The following is a 13,127-nucleotide window of genomic DNA, read 5'->3' as shown; positions in this document are numbered from 1 at the left end:
CTGTGGGTGCTGGGTGGGAAACACTGACTCCTCTCTGCTTGCACCACCCAGGGCGCAGCTGTCCCCAGCCTGGAGAAGATACCGGAGCCCATCAAGGAGGCCACCGCGCTGTTTTACGGTGAGAGGCAGGCACAAAACTGCTCAGGGTGCCAGGGAACCATCCCAGAGGGGTGGGCAGGGTGGCTGTCACCTCCTGGGGGTGGCAACACGAGGATGCTCAAGGTGAAAGCAGACACAGCCTTCAGGAGGGGTGCTGATGGGTTTTCCATGTTCAGCACAGTTTGCTGGACCCTTGAGACAGGGCAGCAGGCGCATGCCGAGATGTTGAACCTGGGCTGGAGCACGCACCCTGTGCTTCGGATTTTGCTCTTTCCCCACCAAACTCCTTCTGGAGCCAGCGAGCTAAATATTTCCTTTACATCAGCTCCTGCAGCTGAGGTCTGCGGGATAAAATGAATCAAACAAATAATGACGGTTGGCTCTTCTGGGAGAAAACCCCACTTCCTTTCCCTCTTTTTTTTTTTTCTTGTTTTGTTTTTAAACGTTTTGCAAACCCACGATAAACAGCATCACGTCAGCAGCCCCACCAAGCCAAACAACCTGCAGCCACCCCCCCCTGCGCTGTGAAAAGCCGCGGGGTCACAGCCCTGGGGGACGCAGCTCTCCGCGCCCGCTGGGGCCTCCTGCTGCTGAGAAGGCAGGCGGGGAGGGAGGGGGCGATGGGCACAGCCCCCCCGTGGGGCACCCACAAACTGGGGCACGGCAAGCTGGTGGTGGATGTGGCCAACGAGTCGTGTCTGAAGCTGAGCGCTGTCCGCAGGTCACCCGCCGGTGCCCGGCACCCCGTTCCCCGAGGGCCAGGTGGACTCGCTCCTCTCCATCATCTCCAGCCAGCGGGAACGCTTCCGAGCCAGGAACCAGGAGCTGGAGGGGGTACGTGGTGAGGGGATGGTGGCACCCGCACGCTGGGGCTGGCTGCTTCAGTGGCCTGCAGGGGGGTTATCATCAGCACAACACCGGCAGCACCACTGCGAACACGAGAACAATAAATTCGGGTGTCAGCAGGACCAGAGCCTCCCCTCCTGCCCATCAGTGTTGCTCCTCTTGAAGGGCAGGTCCCAATCCCTCGTTGGCCATCCTGCACAGTGCTGGGGGTGCTGTCCAAAAGGCAGGTAGGGAGGTTTGGGGCAGAGCTTCACCCAGCTGAAGCACAGCTCTAAATAACCAGCTGGCAGCCTGGCTCTGCACCGCCCGGTGCCCACCTTGGCTGCCCCAGCCCTTCTTTGGGGGCCCCGTTTGGCAGCAGCTGGGGCCATTTTAATTAAGGAGCAGTTTTAATTGAAAGCTGAGGGATTTGAATTACTGGGAGGGGAGAGCCTCCCAAGGATTGGCCCCAGCCAACCTCAGCTATCCTGGGGTTTGGAGATTCAGCGAGCTGCCCACGTTTGCATGGTGAGGTGACACCGCTCTGGCATGCCCGTGGTCCTTCCTGGGGCTGTGCTGAGCTCTCATCTCAGCTTTGTGGCTCTGCATCCCCCATCGGGATGGGGAATTGGTGGGGCTGTGGGCGTTGGGCTGGATCCAGGTGGGCTACCTGACCTCGCTGATAACCCCCCCCCGCTCCCCGCTGCAGGAGAACCGCATGATGCAGCACACGGTGCAGGCGCTGCAGAGCGAGCTGGACAACCTGCGAGCTGACAACATCAAGCTCTACGAGAAGATCAAGTTCCTCCAGAGCTACCCCGGCCGGGTGAGTGGCTGTCCGTCCGTCTGTCCTGCGGGTGGCTTCGCACGGACAGACAGACCCCAAGCACGGATTGTTCCCTGCAGTGCGCGAGAGCCCGGGGAAGGCGCACGTTACCTGCGTGCCCCTCACGTTGGGAAGCTGGGGACAACTGGGGCGAGGAAGGATGCAGAGATACACTTAGAGGAGCAGGCTCCTAGCCCACCTGCTGGGCCAGCAGTGTTGAACCATTCCGAAGGGTGTCAGATTCTCACGTTTCCTCCCCAAAACAGCCCCTACAATGCCTGTGCTGCTCACTGCCCGCAGCACGGTGCTCCAGCGGGCACGCTGTGGATGCTGCTGCCCGACCAGGCAGCAAGCAGTTAAATCGGGCTCTCCTGCAAGAAATCCCCATAGTTGGAGGCTGAGAAATCGTTCCTCCCGCAGTGCAGTGAGTCACTGCCCACCGCTGGTGTGCGGGAGGTTGGCTCAGGCCATTCAGCTGCCTCTGCAAGCTTTCGGTGGTGCAGCTGAGCCCGGAGACCTCGGGGCTGAGCGTGGCGCTTCGCCGTGTGCCAGGCGGGGAAGAGCTGCGAGCATCGGCTGCGTGCCTGAGCCAGGGGCTGCTCCGGTGGGGTTTTAGCCCGAATTTCTTGCAGCCAGCAGCAAGCTGCTCTGCTTCTGCCCTTCTGGGCAGCCAGGGCTGTCCCTGAAAGAGCAGGAACCAGCCCCAAACCCTCCCACTTGTCCCAGGAAGGCCAGGAGGAGATGGGAGCGGGGCCAGGCTTTGCTGCTCACGCCGCACCCCCTGCGGAAATGCTGCCACCCCGACAGCTGCTGCAGAGCCCGCTTTATTGATGGACATTTTAACAGCGTTTGGGGATGGGAGACTCCCACAGCCCTGCAGGGCCTTATTTGGATCTCGTGCTTATGCCTGAGTGAGGCTGGCCCCTCTGACATTTTTGCCAGTGTCTCCCGCGGAAGATCATCCCCGTGTTTATCTGGTGCCACAAGGCAACCCCTGGATGCCATTCGCCTGAGCTAAAGAGCACAAGCCTCCCGCGCGTCGCGTTGCATAATTCACGACCTAATCAGGCATGTGACAAGTTAAAAATAATCATCAAAGATCATTCAATAAGGCCAGGAGCTGGTGACTTCATAGCCCCTAAATCGGGATCCCAGCTCATCGGGGTATCGCCTTGCGGCACGTAAGGGCACATTTGCTAAAGGTCTGCTGGCAGCGGGGTTTGCCCGCCTTGAACCCGAGCCACCGGTGGCCGTGCAGGATGAGGGGCAGGACGGGGGCACCCACGGGAAGCCCTCCTGGCCTGGCAGCGTTGTGGGGGGGCTGCAGCGGGGGAGCCTCCATCCTGGAGGGTTAAAACTGAGCGTGTCTGAGCCCAGCCCCATCTTTCGCTTCTGTTGAGGGGGTTCCTTTATTTTTCTTGCCCCCTGCCCTGCTAATAGCAGCTGTGGGGTTAGCAGTGATTTCCTCCTCATAAAGCACTGTCCCCCTCCTACCTGATCTGGCAGGAATTTGGGTGTGATGTGCAATAACGCATTGGTGCTGCTGCATCCATCAGGGTCGTTTCCTCCAAACGAGGCTGGGGAGGGCAGTGCAAGTGCCTGGGGGGGCGGGGGGATGATATGGGGGCTCCAGCCCTTTCTGCCTGTCCATACATCGCTTACACAGGGGTAGGGATGTGCAGCTGTACCAGCCGGGGGTCTCACCCTGCCTTCACTCCTGCAGGGCAGCAGCAGGGACGACACCGAGCTGCGCTACTCCTCGCAGTACGAAGAGCGCCTGGACCCCTTCTCCTCCTTCAGCAGGAAGGTACGGGCAGCCCCCGGCACCCTCCCTCCGCACCAGCCCCTCCAGCACCAAACCTTCCCTGGTTCTCATCCCCCAAATCAGCCCTTTGGGCCCCAAACCCAGCGTCTTGTTCTTTGTGCTTGCAGGAGCGCCAGCGCAAGTACCTGAGCCTCAGCCCCTGGGATAAAGCCACGCTGAGCATGGTGAGTGCGCTGTGGGGTGGCGGCAAACCCTTCCCTGCCCCCGGGCAGGGGTGCAGAGCCGGCTGGGGTCACGCTGCAAACCCCAGAATTTGATATCTCTGCGAGGGAGCACCGGCCAGCAGCAGCTTCTCTATTTTCCCTCTGCTGAAATGGGGATTTTTGGGTTGTTTTTCTTAAAATGCTGCCTCCTCCCAGAGCCTTGGTGCAGCTCGCGGTGGTTATGGGGTGCTGACCCCATGCTGCCTCCTCGCTGGCAGAGGAAGGTGCATGCTGCATCCTCCCTCGTGGCAGCAGCAGGAGGCTGTTGAAGCAGAGAGGAGGGGCGAGACATCGTTTTCCACGCTCGCCCTTTCCTTTCCCCTGCTCCTCCCCAGGGACCTGCTGGGATGGGGTGACCTGGCCCCAATGCCACAGCCCACTGCGGTGTCACGGCCGGGGGCTCGGGGACAACTCGTGTCCCCCAGGGTCACCGTGAGTCTCTGTCAGCCACCCACGTGCATTCCCACAGCTCTGGAGCATTTTGCTGCTTCCCCAAACCTCTGCCTGAAATTACTGAAAAGGAGCCCACAGCTGACCCCAACTAACATCATACCTTGTCCTCTGCATCACGTCTGAGTACCTGCAGCCCCGTGGTCACCCCCAGAAACCTCCAGAGATGGGTGCAAAAACCTCTTCCCGTGCCCTGAGCCTTCCTGCTCTCCTTCCTGACAAAAAAACATCAGGGAAAACACTGGGGCACTGCCGGTGTCTGCAGCAGCAAAGGCTCATGGCAGGGCTTGGCTGCCACCTCGTAGGATGGAGTGCTGCTTTCAGAGTTAAAACGGGACGTGGGCATCGAGGCAATCTGATTTAGGCTTGGATTTGTGGCATTCAGGGTCGGGTGTGGGATGTTAACCCCGGGTATCTGGCGCAACAGAGGTTAACTGGGGAGTGCTGGTCTGCAACAGCCACGGAATACAGAAATATCTCGTAATAAAGGCAAAGTTGTCATTTGCATAAAAACTAAGCAAATGCCAGCATGAATATGGATTGGGTGGCGTGCCAGCACCACGGAGAATTAATGAAAGGCATTTACAAAAAACTGACTTACGGGAGTTACTCCTTGGGAATATTTAAGAACATAATCTTGTTTGTTACAGCAGCCTCCGCCGTGGCTGTGAATAGAAAAGACGATTTCAGCATGGGGTTGGTTTGGTGGGAGATCTGTGGGTTTTAATGCCAGCCTCGGAAATCCCACGTGGTGTTTGGGGGAATTTGCTTATGTCCATAATGAATCCCTCGCTTTTGCAGCAAGAGTAAAGAAGCGGCGGTGTAGGCAGGCAGGAGCTGTGCGTCACGAGCCGCTTCCCGAGGCTGTGGGTGCTTCTGGGTTTGGCTCTTTTTGATGGGATGGACACGCGGGTGTTCCCCTTGGGATATGGTGTCGTGGCAGTGCCACCAGCTCCAGCCACGAGGCTCCATCCACGCTCAGGCATGCAGCTCCCCTAAAATCAGTCTGGGGGTGCCCAGCAGCCTCGGGAGCTTTACGAGTTCTGGGGTGCTCGGACATCACGCACCCAGAGCTCAGCACCGGGCTGTGAAAGGTTTTAATGCAGCCCTCGGAAATACCTGTGGAACGTGTGCCCAGGTGGCTGGCGAAGGGCTGCTGCAGCTCACGACTTCCACCAGCTCATGAATTAAAGATGTGCGAGACTTAATTACTGCCGGGGCTCCTCTGCGGCGCGTGCGGAGCTGCAGGCAGGGCTGTGCAGGGCAGAGCCAGGCAGAAAGCTCAGAACGAGCCCTCGGGAGCGTTTTTTGGCAGGGGCAGCCCCACAGGGTGCCCCACGGTTCACAGCCTTGAATTCCCCTCCATTTCGGGCGAATGGCCCTGGGCGTTGGGTCCCCTGATCCGTGCTGAAATGGGATTTCTGCTCTCGCTGCAGGGGCGGCTCATCCTGTCCAACAAGACAGCTCGCACCATCGCCTTCTTCTACACGCTGCTCCTGCACTGCCTCGTCTTCCTGGTAAGTGGAAGATGTTTTAGGAGTAAAACGTGGCCACGTGGAGCAGGCCTCATGTTTCCAGGCCCTGTGCAACGCCACCTCCCTGCTTGCTGGGTGCAGCCCTGGGTGCCCGGACACCTCTGTGGGCACTGAGCTCTGCATTTCCCCCTTGCCCTGGGGCTCTGCTTCTCTCCAGTTTTTGAATTTCCCCCCCTGTACGTCAGAGTCAGAAGCAGAGGTTTGGGTTAGGAATAGGGGTGGCCGTGAAGAAGGCTCCCTCCTTGCTGCAGGGGCCGGATTCTGTGTCCACAGCTGCCTTCCCCGAGCCCTTTGCTTGTTCAGTGCGGTGCTGGGAGCGATGCTGGGGCCGCAATCTGTGCTGCCAGGGCCATCATGTTCCTCACGATGCAAGCTCCCCTAGCCTTGCACAGTTGCTGGGGGCTTAGTTAGCTTTTCAAGGCAAAAAAAAAGTCTAAACATCAATAATTAAACAATGAAACAAGATGAAAGACAAGTCAGAACAATATTTCTGTCCCGATCATCTCAGAATAAATCCAACCTCGTGTTATTTTGGGTGAGGAAAGGAGCAAAGAAAATAAAAAGTTAGGCATCGTTAAAGTTTAAAGCGCTAACCTAAAAAAAAATAAATCATAAATATTGCATGGTTGGGATGATCCAGCTCCATCCAGATGCAGAAGGGCCTGGAGCCCAAGCCCGGGACTGGGCAATCCTGCAGCCTGGCTGCTACAGAAACGTCTTGGCGGCAAACCCAGGGAAGGCAGGAGGCTGTCGCCCTTCCTAGCACTGCCTTTCGTGGTCTCAATCACAAGGGGAAAAGAAGCCAAACCGAGCCGTGACCTCCCCCAAGCCAGTGCCCGAAGCACGGCTCCAAAGGCTTCACACCCATGGGCAACCTCAGACATCTCCTTGCTCCAAACTGCTGCGGCAGTGCTTTCCTGGCAAAAATAACGTGTTGAAAAACATCAGCCTGGCCACTGGGAGGGCAACGCCGCAGCCACAGCTGGGGTAACGTGCGGGTAACAGGAGGGTGCAGAAATGCTTGGACCCGTCCTTCGCCGTGGGGCTCTGACTGATGCGGAGGGGACAGAATGTGGTGGGGACGGGATGTCGTGATGGGGACGGGATGTCGCGATGGGGACGGGATGTCGTGATGGGGATGGGATGTCGCGGGGTGTCACGGCAGCGACACGCCAGGCAGAGGCTGGCACGTGAGCCCAGAGCTGACTGCGTTCCTTATTTTGCAGGTTCTCTACAAAACCGCCTGGAGCGAGAGCGTGGGCAGGGACTGCGCCGCGTTCTGCGCCAAGAAGTGGGTGTGAGCGGGGCCCGATCCCGCATGGGGTCGGCAGCGGCTGCCCGGGCTGGGGGGGGGGTTCACAGCGGGGTGTTTGAGCACCCTGCTGGAAGCGAGGGTGGGAAGTGGGGGTGGAAAAGCAGCTAAAAACTGGTGTAAAGGCAGAGATGAGGATCAGACCCCTACCTTGACTTCCCCAGTGTCTGGAAGTTCTAATCATCGAGGCTAGCGCCCCGAGGCGAAGCGCCCCACGCTAACCAGCTGTGCCCTCTCCCCAGGTTCGCCGACCACGTGCACAAGTTCCACGAGAACGGGGACGTGGGGGACATGTGGCAGTGAGGCCGGGCTCAGCCCCGCCGCTCCTCCAGCGGCAGGATCCGGCCCCTGGCGCCCGCTTTGCTGCAGCTTCGCTTTCTGCCTCGTCGGATGGAGGCAACGCTTCACCCCCTGCCCTGGCTCGGAAATCAGCAGCCTCGCTACGGGAGAGCCGTCTGCAGGACACGGCCCCAATGTCCCCCAGCGCTCGGTCGTCACCGAGCGACGTGGGAAAGGCGAGATAAAAGCTCCTCTCTCCGGCTGCAGTAGCTCATTCAATCTTGTTTCAAGTGCGGCGCGACATGGGGCGGACTAAATTTAGCCAGAAAATGGGGAGGGGGGGGGGGGAGATGTTGTACGACTCTTAAGCTTGCATTTCAATGTGTTCTGCTATTTGAGAATTCCCATTTTGCTCCCGTTTATTGAATTATCCGAAAGCAATCGGTCCTGCTGGGCTTTGGCAGAGCGAGCAGATAACGGTGCTCAGCCGAGCCGCTCGGCGCGGTGCCTCCTCCCCGCGGCTCGGTGCTGAGCTGGGTCCACAGCATTTCTCAGGACCCTTTCGGATGAGTGCCACCACCACGGTGCTGAGCTCCAGCACACGGTCACGATGGAGCAGGGACCTCGGCCTGAAGGCAGCGTGGCTGCTACAGAGTCACCCGGCGTGAAGGGAGGTGCTGATTTTGGGGCTGAGCCCTGCGGGTGCTCGGGGCTCTCCGCTGCGCCCTCCCTGCCCTGCCTTGGGTATTTTGGGCAGTCCTCGCAGCTCCAGGCTCGGGGTCGGTCGGTCTGTTCAACCTCTGACCCCTTAGGAGGCTGAATGAGCCAAACGGACCTATTGCTGGTGGTGGGCTTGATGAGTGGGGGGCTGCTGGTGGGAGATTTAGGTTGATTTGGGGGAAAATTGACGGGAGGAGAGGCTGTGATTTGGGGAGCAGGTTCTGGTGCCCCTCATGCCCGCCCAGCTGCTGGAAGAGACCAGCGTTAGCATGGCCTGCAATTAAAATTCTCCTCCTAAGACAGGAGAATCTTGTGGCTTCCAATTAATGTTTCATTGCCGATTCAGATCTGTTCTGCTGGGAAGCTGGGACCTCACACTGCACGCGCAGGCAGCAGTCGGCTTCACATCTGCTACGGGCAGCAGAGGTTTATTTATAGTAGCCATGGCCCGCGGAAAAAATGCAAAATACTCATAAATGGAAGCGGAGAACAAACACAGAGGGACCAACCCACGCCTGTCCCACTGGGCACGGGACAAACCAACCCGCAGCATCTTGGGGTTTTTAGGATGGATGCGCGAAGGATGGAGCTGGGGCTGCGGGATGCTCAGCACCGACAGCATGCGCCCAAGGGCCAGGGAGATTTTGGGCTGCTTCTCCTACCTCTCCATAAACTAATCGACTTTAGATGTGTGGTAGATGATAGTTTGCTCTCTGACATGGGTAGCTCAGAAACGTGATCTGGGGAAGGGTGGGATGCTTGCTGAGGCTTTGCCGGGAAGGCTCAATTTGCTTTTTTTAGAAGCTCTATATGGTGTCTTGGAATTGCAAAACTTCTGCAGCTATTCACACTTGTACTCTTCATAAATGATTTCAAATAGATGTTGAGTTCTGCGGGATGAGTGATGGAATAAACTTAGATCCGCGTTGACTGGATCACTTTTGTGCTTTTTTTCCTTTGACTTTCGGTGTTCAACACTTGCAAGGAGACATCCTGCCCCCGTGCCAGGGGCAGAGCGTGCAGCTGATGCTGGAACCCCGTCCCCACGGGTGCTGCTGCGGTGGCGAGGGGCTGACCATGGTTCTCCCCCATCCTCCTCCTCCTTTTTTCTTGCTTTTTCATCCCAGATGTGCTCTGGCATCCTCAGCCTGGCGTTTTGGTGGTCCCCTCACCCCGTGTTCCATCCGTGGCACATTGAGGGGTTGCAGCCCCGTGCGCTCGCATCGTCCCCTGCGATTTCGCAGCAGCTGCCGGACGTCCGGGCGGCTCGCGGCGAGGACAACTGCCGCTCCCCGGCGTTCGGCTTCGGCTGCCAAAAACCGTCTGACCGTGGGCAGGGAAAGCCCAAATTCGGGAGGGTTCTTGGGTCTCAGCCTGCTTGCGTCTGGCCGCAGCCTTGGCCAAGTTTTCGGGGCTTCCTCGGCAGCCGCTGCTTTCTAGAGACGCTGGGGAGGCGGAGGGCACAGCGGGGGGGCTGCGGCGAGGCGCGGGTGCATCTCCCCAGCACGGCCCCTGCTCTGTCCCGTCCCTCCTCCATCCACACAGGTGACCCTGGCTCTACCTGCAGGGAGGCTGGGTGGGCTTTTTCTTCTTTTTTTTTTTTTTTCCTTTATTTTTGGTCACGTGCATCAGTCACTGAGAGCTCACGCATCCGTGCCAGCCTGCAAGGTCACCAGGAACCCCCCCTCTTTGGACGACGTCGTCCTTCAGTAATGTGTGTGTGGGAGGGAGCTGGGAGTGGGGGTTTTGCTAATTTGATTTGAAAGCTTCTCTTATCCCTCCGCGGCTTGAAAGAAAAGGATTTTGGTGACCCCTTGCTCTCCCTCCCTGTTTTAAATTTGATTAGGGGAAGCAATCTTAATTAGCATCGACAGATATTCAGGAAAATAATTAAAGGAAAACCCGTGCTTTTGATATCCGTGTAACCTGCGCAGCGTTCCCCCAGCCTCGGAGACCCAGGCTGAATTTCGGGGGGGGTGCTGGAGGTCTGTGTGGCGATAGAAGGGGGAGCCCGGCTGGCGATGAGACAGCAGCCTGCTCGCATCTGGGTCACAAGTTCAGGTTTCGCCCCAGGCAGAGGAGACGGAGAGAGCGAGACACCGCTGCCAGGACGGAGCGGATCTGTCTGCAGCACGGCCGCAGCGCCCCGGCTGCCCCGGGCAGGGAGAGCTTTGGGGGTCTGATCCTGCACCAACCCCACAGAGCCCACGCTGCAGGCTCAGGAGGTGCAGGGCGATGCGGCGGTGTCTGCACGGCCACGCGCTGCAGCAGCCGGTGCCGCGCTGTTAAAAATGGGGAAAAAAAAAAAAAAAAGACACAAAGCAGGGGGTTCGTAAAGGTCCTTCCCGAGCGCGATGGGTCTCCATAGCCACAAGCGCGCAGGCTGCAGACGTGTTTGCCCGTGCTCGGCAAATGGAAAAGCAAGATCAATAGCGTTTCAGCAGCGCTGAATGAAGGCCAGGCGCTGCCGGGCGCACAGGATGCGAGCGAGACTCCCACGCAGACAGGAAAGGCACTTCACAAACACAAACACACGCAGAGCCAGCGCCGGGAGCGGCGTGCCTGTTAGTCCAGGTTATTTGAAGTTCAGGCTGTACCCGGTGGATGCGGCAGGCTCCCGACCACACCATGGGGTCGGGGTTTGGGGAGCCCATCAGCGCGTGGATGCTCCTGGAAAAAGGGGAATGGAGGCACAAAGGGGTTAAACATCCATGTGCAGCCTGGCCACAGGGATCGATTTGGGTTTATTTTTGGAAGAAGGGCTCTAATAATCCGCTGTAACCCGGCGGGGAGCGGGGTGGGTCTCCACCGCTTGGTGCTCCCCCTTTGAGTGCTTTTCTCCGAGGGGTCAGCAGGAGTCCTGGCCAAGGGCGCGCAGCCTCGTGGGGTGGGCACGGTGGCTTCGCGATCCGCCAGCCATCGTCCCTCTCCTTTCTTCCCAAGTTGCTGGAGCAGCTGGGGCTGCAGATGAGCCAGGTACAGCTGGTTTGTCTGCAAAACAACAACGGAGCTTGAGTGCTCCAAAATCCCGTGTGGCCATCCCTCGTTGCACCCAGCCAGCATCCCAAATGCCCCCCAAACCATCCCGGCGTTTTGCAGGCACAGCCTCCAACAGATCTCCAAGGGCTCAAACACCATGAGAGCCCCAAACTCCTGCCTGCAAGGGAGCTGACACCCAGGGTTTGGGGCGAGCAGAGGCTGGGGGGTGGCAGTCGTGGGTTTATCGTTTGCTCCAGCGTTAGCCATCCGACGGCAAGCTGGGGCCGAAAGCTGGTGCAGCATATGGAGCGGCCCCGGCCCCCCCCTGCCTTATTGACAGAGTCTCCCTGGAGATGGGCCTGGGCCACGCGGGCTTTTCCAGCACGGAGAGGAAGCGGAAAAATATTTACCTTGCCCCCCCTGTTTGTGTGAAGGCAGGAGGAGGCAAAACGAGCGAGGCACAGCTTGCAGGCAGGCGCTGGTGATGCCCAGGGGACACTGGGGTGGCACAGGGACGTTCAGGGCCCCCGCTGTCCCCCCCAGGGCTCGTGGTGCACGCAGAGCAGGGTGGTGGTGTGCAGGGCAGGGGGGTCGTTTAAGCACTGAAGTGGGTGTTGGTGGGGGCAATGGGGATGGGATGGGGGCAGAGGGAAAGGAGCAGGGGTGGGGGGGTGTCCGCTCTGTGCTTGCCCATATTCTGCGGTCAGCGAGGTGGAGAAATGCCTGCTCCTGCCCTGTTTGCTTTCCCCCAGATCTGGGGGGATATCCCCTACACTGGGGGAGACCCCCGTCCCCAGCAGGTCCCCAGGTGTCACCGCAGCTCTGCTGTGGGGTTCAGAGCAACCTCCTGCTCCCGACAAACAGCACGGGGCTGGCCCCACGGGAACGCCTGCAGGCTGGGGGCAGATCGAGGTCTAGGACACGGGGCAGGAGGGACACAGGGGACACTTGCTGCTGACGCTCCCACCCTGCCACTTTATCCCTCGGTTTGGGCAAAATGTGCCTGGTTTTGGGGCTGGGCTGAGCTGGGGGTGCCCAAAGGGGACACCCGCTGCTGCTGGGGTGTTCGGGGGGCTCGGGCACGGCACCTGCAAGGGGCTGGGCAGTGCCACATTGCACTGAGCCACTCTCAGCACCTTGTCCCCATTTAACGGAGCTTTGTCCCCGTTGCATAAGCATTTTGTCCCCACTTTGTGGTGCTTTGCCCCCAGTGCACGAAGCTTTGTCCCCATTGCGTGGATTGTTCTCCTTCTGGCATCGGTGCCTTGTCACTATTGCATAAGCGCTTTGTTCCCGTTGCGGGGAGCTTTGTTCTCACCGCACAGGGCTTTGTCCCCACGGCGTGGAGCTTTGTCCCCATTGCACAGATGCCACTGCCACGAGCTCAGCACCGTAACGCGGAACAGGTGAGAAAACCAAAGCCAACCGCAGCTGCGAGCGCAGCTCCGCTCCCCCAAAGGCATCGCTGCGGCATCGCCGCTTCCTCCTGCCCCCCGTAACCCCACTGGTGCCCACGGGCGGCTGGGGAACAGCCAAAAATAACTGGGGAGGGTACGGGGGTGGCAGGGAACCCCCCCATGGGCCGCAGCAGGGGGTGGCTGCAGCAGCTGGGGACGTCCCAGCCACAATGGGCACCCGAGGCCATGGGGCTGGAGGGGGGGACGCAGCCATCAGCAGCACCGTGTGCCCCCTCGGCACGTCGTCCCCTCCCCAAATCCTTGCAGGAGCAGCCGGGATCTGGGGCTTTCGGGTGTCTGTCGCTATGGAAACCCCTCCTGAAAGTGCTGGGCCACGGCTGAGCCTGCTCAGCGCTGCTGCTGCTGCGTGCCGGGAGGGCGATGCTGCGGGGTGACGCTGCGGGACGGGATCCTGAGGGTCCCCAGACGTGGGGGGATCGGGGAGTGCACCCATGGGGGCCTTTTAGGGAAAGACAGGGAGTGGTGGTGTGGGTTTTAGTACCCTCCTGGTGGTTATATAGGTTCAGGAAAGATGCTGAGCGCAGGAAAGGCTCCAGGATGGACCCGCACGAACCACCGTGGTGCTGATGTCCCCAAAAGGTTTCGCCCGTGCCTGA

General features: G+C 59.4%; 1 protein-coding gene across 1 annotated transcript in view; it reads left to right on the top strand.

Annotated features, from left to right (window-relative positions):
• CUX1 (cut like homeobox 1) overlaps positions 1–9,009 on the top strand; it is a 268,204-nt gene extending 259,195 nt beyond the window's left edge. The window contains exons 16-23 of the mRNA XM_068656096.1: positions 52–118; positions 821–933; positions 1,634–1,750; positions 3,474–3,557; positions 3,683–3,739; positions 5,665–5,745; positions 6,990–7,054; positions 7,318–9,009. Of these exons, the coding sequence (XP_068512197.1) occupies positions 52–118; positions 821–933; positions 1,634–1,750; positions 3,474–3,557; positions 3,683–3,739; positions 5,665–5,745; positions 6,990–7,054; positions 7,318–7,378 (645 nt within the window). The 3' untranslated portion in view covers positions 7,379–9,009. The remainder of the gene's footprint in view (positions 1–51; positions 119–820; positions 934–1,633; positions 1,751–3,473; positions 3,558–3,682; positions 3,740–5,664; positions 5,746–6,989; positions 7,055–7,317) is intronic.
• Positions 9,010–13,127: the final 4,118 nt, after the last annotated feature.

Source organism: Anas acuta, chromosome 19 (assembly GCF_963932015.1).
Source record: "Anas acuta chromosome 19, bAnaAcu1.1, whole genome shotgun sequence".
Classification (NCBI taxonomy): Eukaryota; Metazoa; Chordata; class Aves; order Anseriformes; family Anatidae; genus Anas; species Anas acuta.
Note: the sequence above shows the minus strand (reverse complement) of the source record. Positions and strands in the feature narration are given on the sequence as shown.